General features: G+C 32.8%; 2 protein-coding genes across 2 annotated transcripts; both read right to left on the bottom strand.

The window, feature by feature from the left end:
* Window positions 1–721: 721 nt before the first annotated feature.
* On the bottom strand, window positions 722–14,460 carry LOC108324853 (phosphoglucan, water dikinase, chloroplastic). Its single transcript, XM_052874651.1, has 20 exons — window positions 14,328–14,460; window positions 12,431–12,922; window positions 11,722–12,331; window positions 11,527–11,613; window positions 11,315–11,446; window positions 10,497–10,622; window positions 10,226–10,404; window positions 9,408–9,492; window positions 8,120–8,284; window positions 7,962–8,014; window positions 7,349–7,557; window positions 7,127–7,245; window positions 6,607–6,677; window positions 6,273–6,390; window positions 5,543–5,626; window positions 5,377–5,463; window positions 5,213–5,289; window positions 4,914–5,064; window positions 4,222–4,339; window positions 722–3,420 (listed from the first exon to the last, which is right to left on the bottom strand). The coding sequence occupies exons 2-20, from the start codon at window positions 12,619–12,621 to the stop codon at window positions 2,519–2,521; spliced, it is 3,564 nt and encodes a 1,187-aa protein (XP_052730611.1). The 5' UTR covers window positions 12,622–12,922; window positions 14,328–14,460; the 3' UTR covers window positions 722–2,518.
* On the bottom strand, window positions 14,336–16,370 carry LOC108325033 (UPF0235 protein At5g63440). Its single transcript, XM_017558012.2, has 5 exons — window positions 16,199–16,370; window positions 15,715–16,080; window positions 15,167–15,255; window positions 14,836–14,904; window positions 14,336–14,655 (listed from the first exon to the last, which is right to left on the bottom strand). Exons 1-5 carry the CDS (start codon window positions 16,311–16,313, stop codon window positions 14,596–14,598), a joined length of 699 nt encoding a protein of 232 aa, XP_017413501.1. The 5' UTR covers window positions 16,314–16,370; the 3' UTR covers window positions 14,336–14,595.
* Window positions 16,371–20,432: the final 4,062 nt, after the last annotated feature.

Raw genomic sequence — 20,432 nt, 5'->3', positions numbered from 1 at the left:
TGTTATGTCATATTTGGTCATTGAATCAGTTCAAGATTAAATCTTTTTTTCTATTTTTTCCTGTTTTTCTCTCTCTTTCTGCATCATCTAAAGTTTCATTTTTTTTTAAATAACTGGGTATGCCTTGAACGATATAGAGAGACTTGATTTGTGAAACTGTACAATGGATATAGGAGTGTGAGTACTGGTTTGTTTTTTCTTTTTTGTTAGAATTTCTTGTTTTTTTTTTCTGGGTGGGTACAAATCAGAGTATGCAAATGTCAATCGAATCCTCGTTTCCCAGATTAGCACTTTTGAGATGGTGTTTTGTCGGAAAATTTAATAATGGTTGAGTTTAAAATTGCTGGGTCAGATGTATAGTATCTGTCTGCAACTAAAAGGTTTGAAAATCAATGGCATAAATGCATAATGCCTCCCCTGGTTTATCACTTCTCTTTCATTTTCTTATTTTACGCCTTTTATCTCTCTTATTTTGCTTTCGTTTTCTTTGTCCTTTTTTGGATTAATTTTCTGATATAACCAATCCCTTTGAAAGTAACTCCTGCAAAAGTGATTCATGAGGACATCAGACTTTCTTAAAACAGTAGAGGTTTTCTCAGTCTTCAAAAGTTTCGTTTTATGGTAAATATTAAGAACCGTCTAAAATTATGTTTAATATGTAAATATCAATAAAATAAGTTTAACATAATATTCACTTCCAATATATTCTATTAAAGAAATGTTGAACTTCAAAATTCAATGCTACATTATACGTAAACAAATACACGCAGCTGGGATGTTTACCAAATAATGGATGTAAGAGGGGTTATCCTCCAAACAAAATTTTTGGTGCTATTCTCCAAACAGAATTAAACTTCCACCTAAATAACCCGTGAAATAAAGGTTTGCATTACAAACCAGTACAAGTTGGGGTGAAACTCTAATTCTAAATAGAAAACTAAACACAGAGAATAAGCTTCCGTGTATCAGGTAAATCAAAGGTTTCTTAAGAGTACAAAAGAAACACAGGAAATAAACAGTCTCCAAAAAATACTCTGTTCAACAGACACACAAGCTATTCTCACCAGCACCTTGTTCTTTTTGCCAGCTGATAACAGGAGAACTTTCCCATCCACTATATCCGCAGCTTCAATCCTCTTACCTTCACTGTCCCCTCTGCTATTATTTAAGTAAAGCCCCCTTGCTTCAACAACCTCTTTGCCGCAAACTTACTCTCGAATAAACCAGAAGAGACCGAAAGATCCACCAATGACAGATTCAAAACCGCTTCATAAGCCAAAGACTTTGGAGACAACCAAATAGCACCATCCTCAGACTTTCCAAACTTGGTACCATCACTCTTCAAATGAAGAGGAAATGTTAAGCCATATGCATCTTTCACGTACAATATCTTCCTAATCAATTCAGTCCCAGCAGTTATATTACCCCACTGATCACTACCCCCAATCTGAACATACAACATTTCTCTCAAGCATTGTATCGAACAGGTTCCGTGCATCTCTGGTAGCGTCACCGAACCAAACACGGTGGCGCACCTCCTCCCAGCCCAAGGCATCGTCAGCGACACCGCACGTCGCCAGGGTCATCGCCGGCCATCGCGAAAGCTCTCCTCTCCTGGCTTTTCTTTGCGCGCGAGAGGGAGACACCCTTCTCCTCCGTGACGCGTCCTCACCGTCACTAGCAAGGTCAGCCACCACTGACGCCTCCAGCGAGGAAATCCCGCCCTTCACGACGACTCAACCTCTCAACCACAAACCCTAACAGCTTGACGCATCCTCAACCGTTAGTGGAAGACGCTGTCGGCAACTTCCCAAAGACGCATGACCTTTGCTTCCCTTCCTCTCAACAACGACTCGATGGTCATCACCTCCGTTGCTGACGATGGGTTCTCTTTCCCTTTATTCTCTATTTTGATTGGATCGGTATGAGTTTATAAGGTATGTGTACTAATAATGACCTCTTTGTGGTTGCAAATGTAGAAGATGGTGCGAAACAAGGATTAAATGGTCTGATGACGATTAAAATAACATAGGTTTGAGATGAATAAGAGAGAAGTCTCACGGCCTAAACAGCCAGTCACTTTTAAAAAAAAGAAAAAACGATGAAAAATTATATTTTTGTTAAGGAAAAAAATTAAAATATATCAAAAAGTTAAAAAAGAAAAAGGCTAAAAACAAATTCTGTTTAGAGATTAAAAACATATTTAACTCTTTTAATTATTATTATTAAAATTTAAGAATAACCTAAATGATTTTTTAATAATTTGAACACTGGAGTACAACACAGATTTTCACTCAAATGCATATTTTTTATTTATCAAATTAGAAAAGGAGAATTTATTTCCATACATTTAAATTAGTATGGAATATCAAAGCTAGGCCTTTAAAGTAAGATTTTTGGTGGGGAGCTGGGTTTTGAGGAAATGTCTTTGAGGAAATAAATCTACATATTTCAGTGTGGTGCCATAAACAAATATGTATATGCTTTCTATATTGTATTGAATTGAATGTCCACTCCACTACAGGGGTTGGGGCCTTGTCTGTACGATAAAGATGTCTTTTCCAACAAGACATCCTTCCACATCCTGTGGGCAACCGAACTTTCTCTCCAGGAAAAACCCAACTGCACAAAGGCGTTGACCAAGTTGTCTACGGAAAGCCGAGTCAACTGTCAGTGGTTTCTTGCTGTAATCAACGGTCAAACGGATAACCTCCCCATCTGCAGGCCCTGCACCTCGTACCAGCAATTCCTCACTCAAGTTAGCAAAAGCTAGGGTTTGCACTTGCCCGTCAAATTTACCCGATGATAAACGCCATGGTGTACCCCTTGTTCCAGAAGCCAGAGTTTCACCAAGGCCAGAAGCAATCTCAGCCTCCACACAATTATTATCCTGATTTGTTGGGCTCACAGTATGCAGTACAAATGATAGATCTGGTGAAAGCATTTCTTGGATCAGAACTGCCATTGAAGCTTCCATCTGAGGAACACCAGCAGCACGCCGGCTCAACACTGCTCTCCGAGTGTACAGTGAAGCCCATACTTTGCTAACGGCATTTGCAAAAACTGTTGGATTGGAAGGACTAACATTGGGTATTGATTCATAAAGTCCAGCTGCTGACATTCCAGCTAAGTCCTCAACGTTGGCACTGGATCGAACAATTAAATGTGCATTGCTTGGGAATATTTTCCCAATGCTTTCAATGATGTCTTTTGGTAGGTTGAGGGAAAAAATTAATTCCTGGAGTTGATGGCACAGATCATCAAGTTCACCACCCTCTTTTGCTGTTTCTATCTTTTCCAGGATAGACCTGAATGCTTCGGTGGAGTTACTCCTCTCTAGCTCCAATTCCATCGATCCAAATGGTAAAACTGCCCCAGAAGGAACTCGAAACGAGGCGGGAACTCCCTGATCACTGTAAACTGTAATTCAAAAATCAGACTTCAGAAATGTGATTTACCAAAAAAATAGTTGTTAGTTATTAAATTGTTAACTTGTCTATGATTCTGATAACCGCAATTAACACCGCATGTAAATCTTCCAAATCGTCACAATCAATAATCTTCTAAGATCTCATTTAATTGACAATGTATGGTTCAACATAAGCACTTCAATCTATTTGAATATAAGAACATAAAGCAAAGCCGTAAGGGAGAGAAAAATTCAGAGACATGAGTTTTGCAGAAAAATGCAGCTGATATATTCACTAATGAGTCTTAACACAATGCACATTTGCATGCATACACATCAGTATTTGCCCATCCCCAATTACTGGATAAAAATATTAAACCTTTTTTATGAAGTAGAAGAATTCGTTTAGAGGAAAAGAGTAAAGAGTCAGACTAGAAAACATCCTCCAGAATATAGGGGAAAAAAATATAACATCAATTTAAAGATGAACAAGATTTAAAGCATTGTTTCAGTACAGTTCTCTAATGGTCTTGAGCTGACCAGTTTCAAAACATCTTGAGCTGGAATATCTTTCTTCATGACTATTAGTGAACCAGAGAGGGCGTCTTAAACAGGGACAATGTATTATTCCATAATGAATATATCATCAGAAAGATAAAATATGGCACTACTTGAGTTAAAGTTACTCGTTCCAATATCAATGGTCAGACATAGTTATGCAACTCGTTGCTTTTATTGAATCTTAACTTTTTGTTTGTGGTGCCAACATAGTAATATAATAGCACTACCATTTTCAGTTAAAAAAATCTCACCTTTATCAGAAACTTCAGACAGTGATGATAAGCGACCACATGCAGCAGCCTTTGCACCTGATGTCTGTATTTCTGCATCAGGAAGCAAGATAACTCCGCCAGAAGAAGCACCCTTGATCTGAAAAGAATAATTATTCATCAGAGGTAAATTTTATGAAGATTTAAGACAATGGTAATTGAATAAATGCCAGGCTTATAAAAATCATTTCTGTGAATAATAAGAGTTAGATTGATATGACATGTGGTAAGCAAGAAAGAGGTGATACTTCTGAGTTCTGAGAACAAGGCAAAGACAAGCAAAGGTCTGCAGTAGTCTGACTGGTCATCAAGGGATTAAGGGGACAGTTTAGATGGAGGAAAAAGGGAGTACAGCTGTGGCAGGGTAAGTTGTAAGTGTTTCTTACAACAAGACTCGTAGGTTGGGACTGGAACATCAGTTGTTAGATTCAAGGACTATTTTCTTACTTTTAAAACTTTTTTCAAATTAACATTTTGAAACAATGTATTTTGTTTTGTTCTAAAAAAGTTCCTTAAACTGTTTTGAAAGATAGTTTTTATAAAAAAAATGTCCAGTTTTCAGAAGAGAGTAAATAGTTTTTCATAAGAATACCTCATTCATTTTTACCAACCTGTAATTTATCTCTAAAATATCAACAAAACCCAAAAAAAGTGAATAATTTATCATCCTCTACCTGATCAAAATTGGAGATTCTATTAGAAGAAAAAGAAGGAACTTCAACTCCAGAAACATAGTCATCAGAAGAACTTCTAATGGAAGAATTGTCATTCGTGTCCACTAAAGAGGATAACTTCAGATTAACACCAGCGGTTGATGCTTCCAACCTGAAAAGTTAAATTGAAGCAGGAAAAGAGAAAATTGAAACCATTATACCATTAGATCTTGCTCAAAAGATCATGTCAAATACAAAAATATATGGTTCAGTTTTGAAAACAATTAATAATGGATGTGAAAATTGTCTGAAAATATAACCTTATATATGACCCAATCAGCCTTTGTATATCAGCAACATTTTCTTCATCTTCACATGTGACAAAGACGACTTTTTCCTGTAATAAAGAATAGGAGTACGAATGTCATATTGTAGATATTCAAACATCAAAATCATTAATCGGATACTTAAAAAAAAGACTGGCCTGCCGTGCCCTAACACCAAGATGAGACAAGTGAGGAAGTTCTTGCTGAAGTATAACTCCCACTATGTTCCTCCCAGCAGCTGTTACCTGCCAGTGTAATGAACTTATAAATATTAATATTTTAATATTTACATATACTCTCAAATACAAATATATATGTAGCTACCTCTTCGTCACCATCAGCTTTGTTAACTACTAGGATAATAGGTCCTTCCACTGATGGTAGTGAACCAGGAACAATTCTTTCAACCTAGCTCAAAGAAACCCAATTTCGTGTTAGTCAAGAATGAGAGGATATCACTACCCTAGTTAGTATCCATTTATTTTATTTTTTTTCTTGTTTTTCCCCAACTTGCAGTCTTCTGTTTGATAATTAATAGTATGAAATTACTTGATCTCGTGGATTTCTTTATTGTCTTAAACCATGTGTCCGGTTCCTATTAGTGCTTTATCGCTTTCATGGACTTTATCATCCAGAGAGTGAAGTTTGAGATGTTTTTACCCATGATGGGTGATGAAAGACTATGGAATGAAGGATCTGGAGAGATATGATATCTGTCTTTCGATTCAATTACTTCAACACAAATATGCTATACGCTGCAAGTGGTCTTTGCAGTAAAAAAATATCTTGATGGTCAAGTACTGATGTATGAAAGAACATACACCATAATATTTGTGACATGAAGTTATGCTGGATTACCATTTAAGCTCTATGTTGCAGATGTTCTAGTAGAAGGATAAATTCCCTTTTAAGATATTTACGCAAGGGATGAATTACTTCTGTAAATGCAATAAGGATTTTCTATAAAAGTTTTCTCTCTCATACTCAGAAGAACACAGTAAATATTATAATAACATTGTCCATAATATTTCCAAAAGCAACTTGGTAGTGGTACCTGAACCAATTTTCCCAAAGCATCTCCTGGAACAAGAACATCCCAACCTTGAGAACCAAGGGTACTTCTAACAGCTTTTAGAAGAAGCGTAGATAGTTTTGAAACCTGGAAAATCACACTTAAAATGTACAGCAGAAAAGTCAGATAATAAGTATCTTCATAATATACTCCTTGAGTTTGGTAATGAAATCTGTAGTTGAGGAATAAACATGAAGAAAAATCACAGATAATGGTGAAAAAGCTTTAGACCGTATTTCCTGAAACTTTCTCTGACCAAATTTGCAAAGGACAATGTACCCGAAAGAGAAATATGAAGGACAATGCATTAACATACCCAGCTCGAATCTCAGCTTCTGTATATGTGCTGACACTGTTTTCAGGTATTCCAAGAGCTTTACCTAGTATCTGCAACATTTAAAATGACAAGTTTGTGTATTTCAAGATATATGCATTTAAAATGAAGAGGAGTCCAACTGTGAAAACTAAACAGTACCAGCATCACGAGACATAAATTATTTAACTTTGAGACGAAGGAAGAACTACAATCAAAATTTCTATCTCTAAATTGAATTTCACTCATGTTCTGATTCCTTTCTGGCTAAAGGTTGTATAATAATTATTTCAAAAATATTTATAGGTCACACATCACAACTATTAAGGGTGTTATTAAGACTAACAAACTGTGCTTATTTAATTATTTATTTTTTTCACTGAAAGGACTTTTTAAATTTGTGCACTCACTGGTCTTCGTTGCATCTTGGCTTCATTTTATATCATATTTCTTTAGTATCCTTTTGCATCAGGCATTGAAATTGCAGGCCACTAAAATCATCATCATAATAATACTTTCTAACCTGGACTTTCTGTGGGAATATCTTAAGAAGTTCTTCAGTATATTCATCAGTTAGCCTCTTTGATCTATCAAGTGTAGCTTTCAGTCTCAATGTCCAAATTGTCTTGCCATCTTCATTTCCTGAAATAAAAGGAGTACATTTAACATGAAAATTATTCAACACTGTCTACAATGATTTTTAAAAACAATAGAGAAGGGACCCAAGAGAAGGCCTTCATGTTACCTTCTCTTTCATGAAGGCCTCTTTTACTCCAGGCAATGAGTTCATTTTCAATAGCACCACACTCTTCTGGCTTCCAACCAGATAACTTCAGCTGGTGGATTCCAATTATAAGGGCTCCAAGTGGATCAGTCCACAAGTTTACATTTTTTGACTGCACATTTGCTGCCAGCCAACTAGCACCTCCCATAACTTCAAGCTCGTTGAGAAATCTATTAATGTGTTTAGAAGTTAATGTGATACCAATAGAAAGATCTTGTTATACAATCTACAAGTAGCTGTTGGCTGGAAAATTTCCATATGTCCATCAAAGAAGTTCTACGCAGTTCAATGATACTACATCCTTATCAAGTAGCTTGACTTCACTGCATCATTATATTTTACCCTTATTTTTTGCCCTTTTAAAGTATTTAGATGATTTACGGTCTAATAAACATCTATCTTAGTGCAGAGTATTATGCACTATATTCTAGTATCATCTACTACTGTCTAAGTAGTTAAAAGTACTCCATGCCCTTCATAACATGTGTCCTTCGTATATTTCATAAAAAGTCATTCAACTTATTAGTATCTGACAATTTTACAAAATTTAATAAGAACAAGGTAGGACAAAAACCTGCTTAAAAGAACAAATGAGTAATCCTCAAGGCCAATCTCACAGAGGCGCCACTGTACCTCCCCAAAAAAGATGAGAATCAAAAGATGTTCCATCATTCTTTATAAAGAAAATCAGATGCAAAGTCTGGCTAAATGATTGAATTAAACTAGTGTCACCTTTTGACGCATAGCTATTGCAGAATCTGGAGCATCATTCCTGAGGCCACTTTCAAGACCCTTTACAATATTTTCTCTCAGAACATTTAAAGATTCCATTGTTTTAAATAAAAGTTTAATTACATCTTCTGTTGCAGCAGTTGATACTGCTACAGTATCCATATTCTGGAAAATTTACAAAACATTGTCCCTTATCAGTAGATGCCACTATCAGAACAACTGAGAACCACAGTCATATAAATAGGATAAATGCTACAGTACAAGCACCATTATATAGACTGGTCAGATTACTTCTGCATACTATCAATTTACACTCCTAAATCTTATGATAAGCCTTGAAAGAACCACACTACAAAAGTTAGCCATTACAGTAGAAGAGTCCAAGACCTTATCCCATACCTCCAATGTGGACTAGAGTACCATAACTTACTATTGGATCCCAACATCCCATCATGGTCTACTACCCAGGGCCTTTTGATTCTCAGGCAAAAACTAAAATGTCAGTATTAGTACACGCATTGTTCATTTGCAGTTGAAATACATGGTGTAAAGTTTTGATTAAAGTTGATAGGAACCTAATATCGTTTATTACAAAGTGAGGAAGTACTCCCCAATTTACAAATTTCAACACAAACACTGCAGAGTTCAGAGGGTCTGCACCTCCCGCCAATGCCCAAAAGATCCTATTTCCTCACTAATTGACATGTCCTTCCCTTGCATATTCTTTTTCTTATTTATATGAAAAATAACTTATTTTTCTAACTACTTAATTACATCCTTAGTCCTCCATCAATTGTGCACTTTTGTCCCCCAATGGTTTCTCCTGCTTAAAATCATGTCCCTCCACCCTAGCTTCATTGAATATTTAAGTCATTCCTTATGCTGTTCATTGCTATCATAAAAACAATCAAGTATTGTCAACATGACAATTGAGTTAATACAGTTAGAGCTCCATTTTAGGTTATTTGGGTAATGTGCAGGTTGTCGCATCAACTAATTTTGTTAAATATTAGATGAAATCAAGATGAAAGGACCTGATTGTGAATGGAAGAAAGCTTGAGAGCCACTTATCACAATTGAAGCCCAAGAGACCAAAGCCCAACAATTGTAAAAATGGAATTAATCATTTCCCGAGTATCTCATCTCCCAACAAGCTAACTCACTAACAACTACTTATTCTACCATGATTTAGCTGACATCTTATTCCATAATTAGTTTATTCTAGTGGCAAACATTGACACCAAATCAAGAAATATAAATGCAAGAAAATCAAAACAGGCAAATTTACCTTTTTGCACTCCAAGAATGAATTAAGTGCTGAAATGCCATATTCATCCATAGATTCATGAATTGATTCTAGCTGTTCAGCAAGACTGCGTGCAACATGACGAAGCCATCCGTGAAAGCATCAAATTATGATTTTCCAGTAATAGTATAATACAAGTTTAAATGATTTGAATATATCCTTGAAATTTAGTACACTATGTTCAATCAAAAGTGTACAATCCTGATTTTTCAGTCACTAATTAACACAAACCCAAATTATTTGAAAATATCCTGGAAATGTAGTATACTTCATTGCTGGCTCCCCTCAGCCACCCTGACCCCCAACCCCTGTCAAACTACTGCAGGATTCACAAGAGATGACAAGCCTTCGCACAAGAAGCTTTAGTCTAGTGACCTTGCTAGGAACAGGCCTACAGGTTCTATAGTCTAAAGCAGCTTCTCTACATGTGAAGTGTACGACACTCCCCATGCTCTATAATGTAGGAGATTAATTCATTTAATCACCATTTTTTTATTGGAGCCTCTACTGCAAGTTGCTTCCAACGAAATTGAACATGGGAACTCATAAAATGAGAAACTATTACATAGTGTTAATCGGTTGATTTTCTGACTTAAGGAAAATCAGATTACTTCATAATGAATGCTTTGCTGCCAACAGTAAAAGTTCATGCAGTTTCATGATCAGTCTATTGGTTAACAGCCTAATTGTGTATTCTAATGATGGGGGAGTTTTCAAGAGAAAACTACATAATGTTTAAATTATAAAAAGACAAATTGACGTGAAGACGAAGCCAAAACTTCTGCATATTCATATCAAACCTGCCAGCATTGAAGAAGTCTTTGAGTTCTAGATGAAATATTTTGAATTCCTTTACAAACGGTTCACTGTATTCTCCAGGGTTTTTCGTGATTTTAGCAAGCATAGCTTCTGTAGCAACCAAATCTTCAGGCCCAGCATTTCGGTGAAGCTTGTTTTGTATTGTATGCTTAATTTGTAACTGGACAATAAACAATACAGATAACAGTTGACCTATTATTAACATTGAAAAGCAATGAGATTTCATACTTTATGTACTATGAGGAGAACAACCTTGAGGTCATGTGGGATGTCATTTCGATGAGCAATATCTCTAATTCGAGTAAGAGGTACAGATGCAGTGAATTCTGCCTTGAAAGATGGCAGACATGGATGAATCTTTCGGATGACTAGAACTTCCTGTGTGTTAATGAAAATATGGTAAATGAAATAAATAAGGGTTAAACTTTTCTGAACAGAAGGATATAAAAAAGGTGGCAAATGTAAAGAAATATTATATCAAGTTTTCAACAACACTTTTAAACAATAATTTCCAATTCCCGGACGTTTAACATTGAATGTATGTCAGACAATTTAAAGGAAATGGCTGAACTAAGCAAATAATTTAAATTAGAACAACTGCTACAAAAGTTTAAAACAAAAAAGACAAGGAAAATATTAAGAAGATATGAAACTAATTGACTGAATTTTGAACTATAATGCTATCTTCAAAAAATATAAATAAGGGTTTGTTTGAATAAACTTCTCCATAAATGCTTTTAAGAGAAGAAAACAAGAAAATTGAAATAAATTTCTACAGAAGTTGAGACTAACTTAAGTACAAGTAAAAAGACAGATTTAAAAAAAAAAAGATAAGAGATAATTTATGCATAAATTTATTTGAACTTCTAGAAAAGTTTATATAACTTTTTCATCTCATTTTTTTCTCCTATGTTTATCTAAACAAGCCTTAAGGCCAAAACACACTATATACTGCAATGTAGAACCTATGACATAAATAACCACCCTCGTATAACTTTTGTTAAACATCAGCAACATCTATAATGCAATCAGGACCACATGATCCAATGTCAAAAGTAATAATAGATCACCTGTGGAGATATATCCTTCCGAGTAGTGTGTCGCTCTAGTTCCCGAAATATAAGCCTTGAAATCTCAGCATGCCTATTGGGGCGGTGGTGACCTCCATCTTCAAAACAAGATATTTGCCCCGTGTTTATCCACTGCACAGATAATGTAAGAAGGGCTCAGAAGATGGTAAAAGAAGAGCATCGATGATTGAATGAAAAAGAAAGAACAAGACCTTGAGATAGATAGCTGAGTACAAGAGAGCCTCCAAGCGATCTTCGCCTTGCAGACCTTCAGCTATAATATCACGTACGATATCAAGCTTCAAAGTGAAAATTATGGATAAAGTTAATATGCTGATTAAGAAGTAAAGGTACTGGTTTCTAAAGAAGGCACTGAGGGAAGAGAGTATTATTATGAACTGAAGTACCTTTCTCCACCAATTCCTAGCGTTTTGGTCGGCTTGAACCAATTTGAGAGGCAAGCCATGAAGACCTGAAGTGTCCCATTTGCTCTGTGTTTCATGGGTTCGATGCTCGTTGGATCGCATGAAAGAAATAGGTTTACCTTGCCACTGACCTACAAAGGGACTTGGCTCTGCCTCTTCAGAAACAGAAGAAGCAGCAGCATCGTATGCATTACCTACCTCCTCCTGTAGTTGTGGTTGTTCATCCAAAGGGTGCAGCTCCAAATTTTCTTGGGTTGCGTCCCATGTAGCGACGGTGGCAAAATGACCTGCCACGGGCAACTTCAAGTCTCTGTTTTCCCCCGCTTCCCAGACCAAAGTCGAGTCCTTTTTTACAGTGACGAATTTAAACTGAATGTGATCGGTCCCTTTAAATTCCAAGTGACACACCCATCCATTTTCGGTCCAGTTCAAGGGAACACTCTTGTTCCATGATCCTAATTCCTTGGCGGATCCTCGGATGACAACGTGATCGCCAAATTGAACTTGGTGATCTAATCGAACTTGCAGACGAACTTTGCGGTCCATGGAGACGGAAGAAGGATTGTCGTTTCCTTCTTCTTGTTCTTGGTCCCTGGCATTGATGGAAGTAGTCAGTCGGAAGGAGTAAGCAATAAAAATGAAGCATTAGAGAGAGAGAGAGAGAGAGAGAGAGAGAGAGAGAGAGAATGACCTGGTTTGAGTTTGAGGGGAGGAGAGAGCGGAGAGGGACGGAGGCAACCGGTGATGTAGAGAGCGCAGCGGAGGGAGCGAGGGAAGAATGAATCTGAGATGGGTTTTGTAGGAAGAAGTGGAAGTGGAGGGATGGGCACACACACAGAAGCATGGGCGGATGGTAGACGCATACACACGCAGAGAATCCATTACGTAACACTAACTTCTATTCTTCTTCTTCTTCTTCCTTCTCTTCTTCCTCTATACTCAACTCCCAGCCAAGATCAAGAAGATGATATTTTGGAATGTGAGCATTACACACGTGCATACCCATTCCCTCTCAACTCCTTAACACGTGCCTCCAAACACTTTATTAAATTTCCCTAAATATCCTTCCCTTCCACGGCTCAAACATATCTCCTTATCATCAACACTGCAACTGGTGTCCCAAGAAGACAACACGAGATGGGATGGGAGCTAAATTTATTCTAAATCTTCATTACAAATATTCCTACCACATAAATAAATGCTTTTAATATTAAATAAGAAAATAATAAAGGTTTCCAACATGTTCTAATACCATAAACATGATAAAACTATCTACTTTTATTAGATTGGTCCCTTGTGTCTTGCTATATCTTCAAGAAACTAATTGTCATGTATTAAAAAAATTAATATATTTTAAAGACATTACAGAAAAATTAAGGAGATAATCCAGATTTGAACATAGAGATTAAATTAATAATGAATACAATTTATTTTGGTAAAAATGTTAAGTGCTAATAGTTTTATTGTTTTATTGAAATATATTTATTTTATTTTTTAGTTCTCTTTTTGAATTTCTTTTAAGTTTTTTTTCATCCTTTCCCCTCTTCTTTCACTACCTCCTTCTCTTTTCTCCTTCTCTCCCACACCACTTTCCATCCCTTTTTCTAGTCCTCCCCTACACACCAAACGATATTACCTTCATGTTACAATTTTAAATAAAATTATGATTTAATTAAGTAAAAACATATTAAATATTTATCTTCAAATATCACATTATTAATTGGAGTTATATTAAAATGAATATCCCGTAGAGAGAGAGAGAGAACAAATTGATTAATAATGAGTTTTATATGAGGTTTCAAAAATGTTTAATTGATTTGTAATGATGTCTTGACTATCTTCAAGATGTTAGAAATACTAAGTTTTAACTAATTATGACTGCCTTGAAGATGTTAGAAATACTAAGTTTTAACTAATTATTGAATTATTATGTAAAATGTTTGTTTTCATTTTAATTGATTAAAAATAACAGTAACAATTTTTTAAAATAAATGAATTTTGTCTTCATTTCGCAATGTAAGAGTGCAATTCAAAACTTTGATTGGTAAAATATGAAAGGTCAAGATGCATTCTTGGAAAGCAAATGATCTTAATATGTGAAAATAAAAAACAATAAGCCTTCAAGAATCTGGTTTTTGGTTTAACATTTATAATTTGTACTTATATTTTAATTTAAAAAATTACTTACAATTTAAGATACTATTTAGTATAAGAGTCTTAAACAAAAGCTTCACATCCTCCACCGAAATTTCTTTATAAATCTCACATGATAAACTTAAAGAATCTGACTGCGACAAGCTCAAATTACAATACAAACGCTTTTTAGATAATAGTTATTTAAAAAATCAATTTTAAAACAATTTCTAATTAGTAAATAATATATAAATTACGCTGATAACATATCAAAACTAAATTTGAACAGTTCTCCTATATCATACTGAATTCTATTGAGATGAGCTGTATAAACAACAATAATTAAAACTAAATTAATATTTTACAATAAACTAACGTTAAGAAAAAAATTAAGTGACACAAAATTTAAAGAATATTTAACAAACGGTGAAACTAGAGAGCAATGCATAATTTACCCTTGATGTATCGAAAAAGAGAAGGATTTTGATGCGTTTCTCTCGTAACCAGGTAGATTTTGTTCACCTAATACCATCCAATCAAGTGTTATAGTACATGAGCATGACAAGCAAGGTTTCTATTGCACCGTAGCGAACTGCTTTGTTGAGAATCTAAGTAAACAACATTACAACTGAAATTTAAACCTCCCTGCCTTAATATGGAAAATGCAAATGAACCTCATAGAAGCAGACAGATACCATGGATACTAAAGCTAAACAAACAACGTTAAGGTTGCACAGCCTCCAAAAGTTTCTCATAAACTTGTCTAGCAGTCAAATCCTCCACCTGAAACAGTCGTCAAATGTGAAAATAATTACAAAGTGACAATCTTATAGGAGGGAAACAAGAATAATTAAATCACTGGAATTGATACGATTATTCAGAATAGAATCGTTTGGAAAGAAGCCCAAATTCATATCAATGTGAATGCTTCGATTTGTTATACTTGATAATAATGTAACTCACCACAAGTAGCTTTGATTTGTTATTCCATCCTCTCTGAAGAGTCATCTGACTCAATCTCAAACCCAAAACCTATGTAAAAAATGTGTAGCGGAAAGTTGTCAGTGCTACAGTTGTCTTCGACCAAAGGGAAAGATTGAGCAAAGAGACAAAATAACATAAAAGGGTCAACAAAAAGTCCTGAGAGTTTAAGGAGGATCATGTGTAGTGTAGACAATAGGCAGCCCTGAAGAAAGGCCACCTTTACAACCAGATCCCGTGACCACAGAGTCACAAGGTAACAACCAAAACTCACACCCAATAAAAAGAGAAACAAAGAGGGTTTTAAAAATACCTTTCCCATAAATTCCAAAAGTTCGTTGTTGGCCTCTCCACGGGCAGCAGGAGCAGCAACAGTGACTCGAACATCATCAGCATTTACTCCTGATACAGCAAAAACAATCTAAATCTAATCCTCAAGATTCAACCGGGATTTTATTACGAAATTATATGACATTCCACAGCAAATGTACTGCAAGCATTGCATTATATAGAATAAGTTACAACTCTATGTTACAATGTGAACGAAAAGGTTTTTCGCATTTATTCTTAAATTTCTCATTTTACCTAACCTTTCTTTATACTTTTTGTTCCAATTTCATTTACTCTTCTCAATTAAGGCCTCCAAAACATCACTGTTCATAATACCATAATGTTTCTTAATCCATCCATGAAAATATGAGAGGGTAGGAAGCATAGAAATATGGAAGCACATGGGGTTTTGAAAAAGATAATGAATGAGAGATTTGCATATGCAGTCCGAAAAGCAGAGAAAGGGTAATGACAGAGAAAGTGGGATGTGGAGCGTGTGTAGATGAAATTACAAGGGAAGAGAAAGGGTACTGGTGATTGCTGAACGTTGTGCACGATCTTCAACTTCTATAGCAACCTGGACAAGTCCTCCTTCAAGCTGCGATATACAAGGTGGAACGGGGGCATCCTGTGGGTTGGTTTCGGCAGCAACAGTGCTGAGGGCACCATCAAGGACGTAGATGAGAGAGGAAGATTCGAAATCGTGGTCAGCGCGATAACAAACGAAAAGACCACAGCCCATACAGTTCATGCGGTATTGTTTCTCCAATTTGCCCTCGCCTCTCTTTAGGAGAACTTTTCCGGCGTGGTGAACGTTGAATCGGGCGAGATGTTTGGTTTTGTCGAGTACATAAGATTTGTCGGTTTTCCTTTTGGGCATTTTCTGCAATTGGGTATCTTCGCGTGGAAGAAAGAGGAATTGAGACAGGGATATGAAACGGAGAAATTGAGAAATTGAGAAATTGAGAAATTGAGAAATTGAGAAATTGAGAAATTGAGAATGGAAGAAACGAACCAGTGATGAGGACATGGGAAGCGCAGTGTTTACAGTAATAAACGAAGAGATCGGAGTGTGGACCCTCCGGAGCCGCATCCTCGCTTGAGTACGTGTGCGTTGTTCTCTTCGGCATCTCTCTTCCGCTAACCACCGCCGCCGCCGCCGCCTTAGCCTTCGTAACTAAGAGTTAATAATGAATTTCCTGGGCCTTGCCCGCCAATTTTATTTGGGCCAGGCCTTGCCCACTAATTATATATTATTCTCTTTGCTGGAGGCCGCCAAAAACATTTCAAGATTTATCAGATTTCAGTCTTGTATGTAACTGAAATAATAAATGCGTGTAATGTTTCAATGAATTGAAATAATCTTTGTTGTAAGTAAATCTTGTCGTCCTTCCTACGTTTTTTTACTAAAGTAATGTATTTTTTTTAATTTACCAAAATATATAACTTTTAACAATATTACATATACGAGTAAGTCAAAGTTACAATAAAATATTATAATAAAATTATATTAAAATGGTATGATTTTATTATAAAAAAATTATGTTAATATGATAAACTAAAATTATATCACTTTAACACGATTTTAGTAAAATGTATTGAGTTAAAGTTGTGTTACACTAAAATGACTTTACTTTTAAAATGTTTTATATTAAAATCGTATCATTTTATCATAATTATTTCGCAATATAGTCATAAAAAAAAGAATTTCATATTGATGTAATGGATCTTTTTTGGACACCAAAAGTCACTATTATTTTTTAGAGATGGTAAATGTGAGGATGGGACAAATGGGTTGACTATTTCATTATATTGTTGTTATATTCAATATAAAACTGTATTCACATCCATCCTTATATATAATAAGATATAGAGTTTTTTTTTTGGTTACGTTAGTGCTTGCTTGTCTACCTCTTTAACATTTAAAATATTAATAAAATAATTTTAAAAAATAATAAATAAAACATAAAATCATGTATATAATGTTAAAAGAATGTATATTTTCTTTTTTCATATCAAAAGTATTACAAATAGAAATTATAATCATATGAATATTAAATCATAATTAAATAAAAATCAAATAATCATTAAGTTAAGCTACCATGTAATATAAAGTTTTTAAATTATCTAATAGAATAAAGATATTTTAGTGATTAAAAGTGAGATGATAAAATAACGAGGATGAATTTATATGTATATATTTAGTACAATCTCCGTAGTTAAATATTCAATAATTTATAAAATTGGATATATTCAAACAACGCGCAAATATATGTATGACCTTTATATACATGAAAATACATGTATGACCTTTATATACATGAAAATACTTAATTTAATCTCACAAAATCGGTTTGTAAGGTGAGATTTGCACACTTATCTTTAGTCAATGTGAAACTTTCAAGATATCTTCTCACGTCGATATATAGACATTAATGAATGGTCCGATAACAGCTTGATAAGAGGTGGAAGAATATACCTAACAAACAACAAATATTGTTAGAATATACTTTAAATATAGCTTTGATACTATGTTAAGAAAATAACTTTAAGTTTAATTCAATTCACACAACTGGCTTCTTAACACTCTCAATTACATCATTTTATATGATCTTTATAACAAATATTAATTTCTTTTAAAGTTAAAAATTGAAATTAGTTTTTTTTTTCAAAATTTTGGACCAATTTTAACTTTCTATTTTTAAAATTGTTTAATTTAATCTTTTTAACCAAATTTTATTAAGTTTATTTAATATTTGAATAAAATTAGATAACTAAATTAGATAAAAAAATTTAAAATGTATTATTTCTAATTTGTAGTAAAAAATAAAAATATATTTAACCTTTCATTAATATATTTTCATATAAAAAATACACTAACAGTTAGTTAGAAATTATTGTCGGAAAAATATGTTTAAAAACTACGTTTGTATCAAGGGAACTAATGATGAAATATCCTTTCACAAGTAGAACATATCATGAAATGGAACAAAATTTCTATTCCATTATTTATCATAAAAAGAAACAGATGAATTGTAAACTTTTAATAATATACTATCCTTATGTTAATTAGTTAAATAATAATTTAGTAACATAAAATTTACAAAGATAAAAATTTCTCTTCAATTAAATACATCCCAAATAACACGGAAAAAATCTTCCATCGCCACCTCTCATCAATCCAAGTGTGATTTTCAAAATAATAATCATTAAAGTCAACAAATCATGATATAAATGTCATTGAATAAAAGTTTTTCTGTTTTTTTAGACTTTCAACTTAAAAGACAAAGTTTTATTTAAATTTTAAGTAAATAGTTATAATAATTTTAATTCTGATTGAGAAACATATTTAACCTTAGATAAATTACCATGAGTTTTTAAATTTATAAAGAAAAAGTAAAGGGCAACAAATAAAAGATTTTTTTCAAACTTAATTGTATATTAAGATTGACTTTCTCTTTAACAAACTATACAGCCAATTAATAAAGATCAAATACGTGTTTAAATATCATAATTATTGACAAAGTTTAAACAAAATTAGTATATTAAAAGAATTTAAAAAACAGTGAAATTAATTTTTTTTTTTGTATTAAGACTGTGAATTTTTTCTTATTGTATTAAACATTATATCTGACAATACTTATTGTTATTTACTATTAAATTCTTAACCGAGGTTGAATACTTTTTTTTAAAGAAGTCGTATTTTTCAACAAAAACAGTTTAAAAATAAAATATGAATGAAAGGGTTAATTAAACTAATATTTATAGATATTGAGGTTTATTTAACAATTAAGTATAAAACTAATTATATGTATTCATTAGATATCAATCACTAAAGTAAATAAGTAAAATGGTTTACAAAATAAAGCTGGATTAACTTAATGTAAATTGAAAACACACGTGCATTGCAAGTGTAAAAGTACAAAATGAAAATCTTGTTTAATTAGTAAGTGTATTTTCTTATATATTTTAATTTTACTTTCTATTTAGGTAATGTATGGTTTTGAAAATAAAATAAAAATATGAATTTTCTTATTTCCAAAGTATATTACTTTTCTTTACTATATTCTGACATAATCTTATAAATTTATCGTCATTAATTGTTATATAAAGTAATTTTTAATAATTCGTAGAAAATTTAAGCACGTGTAATTTTTTTATAATTACCTTTTATTTAATAATAGTTTATTAATGTATAAATTCAATTTAAAAGTATTATGCTTATTAAAGTCAACTAATACAGAGGATCTTTGTTGGAGAATTTATATATATAGACACACACAATTAATGTCTAATTTAACAAATGATTTTTTAAATTTTAATATATTTTATATATTAGACACTTCTAATTTTTTTTATATATTTATATAAAGGTTGTAGTACCTTAAAATATTTATATGATAGTTAATATTATATAAGAAAAATATTACTATATGTTTATATTAACAAAATTAATGAAGAAATACTGTTCAAAATTTAACAAAAAACATATGTGAAAAAAATGGTTATATAAGTATTTTATTAACAAATAAATACATTATTTTCATATAAAAATATAGGTTTAGTTAATTTCAAAGTCTTTATAAATTTAGGTATATTTTCAATTAATCTTCATAATTTTTATATTTTCCAAACTATTATCGTTTAATTTGTTTGTTTATGTGACTACGATGTCAGCTATTCATTTTGATTAACTATCTCTATTCCTTAAAGAATATGAGATCGAGGTACTATAAAATAGTATTTCCTCTAATCCAAAGTGAAAAGTGAATTTTATTATTTTTAATAAAATCTTATTGAATAACAAGAAACCTTAACACTATAATTCAATACATTTTTAATTAAAATAATAAAAATAATTTGTTATTCTACATTAACAATAATATCATTTTATATTAACCAAAAAAATTATACGTGAAAACAAAAAAAAAAACAAGATAACATAACAAAATAAAATTTATCACAAAAAATTAAATAGTATAAACTCGATTTACATATATGAAAACTTATTAAAACAAAAAGATTTAATACAAATTAAAAATACTCAAATTTGCAGGAACATAAACCTTAATTAAGACAAAAATATATCATGTTTTGATTTTTTTTTTCTTTCAGTTTTTACAGTATTTGTTTTTGAAAGAAAAAAGGCACTAAATGTGAAAAACAATTAGAGAACTTTTTTTAGTCTAAATAACAAATATATCGATTGTAATTAACTATATTACATGAAGTACTTTAAAAAAATAGTT

This window comes from Vigna angularis, chromosome 3 (genome assembly GCF_016808095.1).
Source record: "Vigna angularis cultivar LongXiaoDou No.4 chromosome 3, ASM1680809v1, whole genome shotgun sequence".
NCBI classification, from domain to species: Eukaryota; Viridiplantae; Streptophyta; class Magnoliopsida; order Fabales; family Fabaceae; genus Vigna; species Vigna angularis.
This window is presented reverse-complemented; position numbering and strand designations above follow the sequence as displayed.

Excerpts from the sequence above, each read along its gene's own strand:
- LOC108324853 (XM_052874651.1), bottom strand. The coding sequence starts at position 12,621 with ATGGATTCTCTGCGTGTGTATGCGTCTACCATCCGCCCATGCTTCTGT. Across the intron at positions 7,558-7,961 it reads TCATTTGTTCTTTTAAGCAG|ATTTCTCAACGAGCTTGAAG; the intron begins GTTTTTGTCCTA and ends ACACATTAATAG. Across the intron at positions 5,627-6,272 it reads CTTTGGGAAAATTGGTTCAG|GTTGAAAGAATTGTTCCTGG; the intron begins GTACCACTACCA and ends TCTTTGAGCTAG.
- LOC108325033 (XM_017558012.2), bottom strand. The coding sequence starts at position 16,313 with ATGCCGAAGAGAACAACGCACACGTACTCAAGCGAGGATGCGGCTCCG. Across the intron at positions 14,905-15,166 it reads TTTTGGAATTTATGGGAAAG|GTTTTGGGTTTGAGATTGAG; the intron begins GTATTTTTAAAA and ends TTTTTTACATAG. Across the intron at positions 14,656-14,835 it reads ACAAATCAAAGCTACTTGTG|GTGGAGGATTTGACTGCTAG; the intron begins GTGAGTTACATT and ends CGACTGTTTCAG.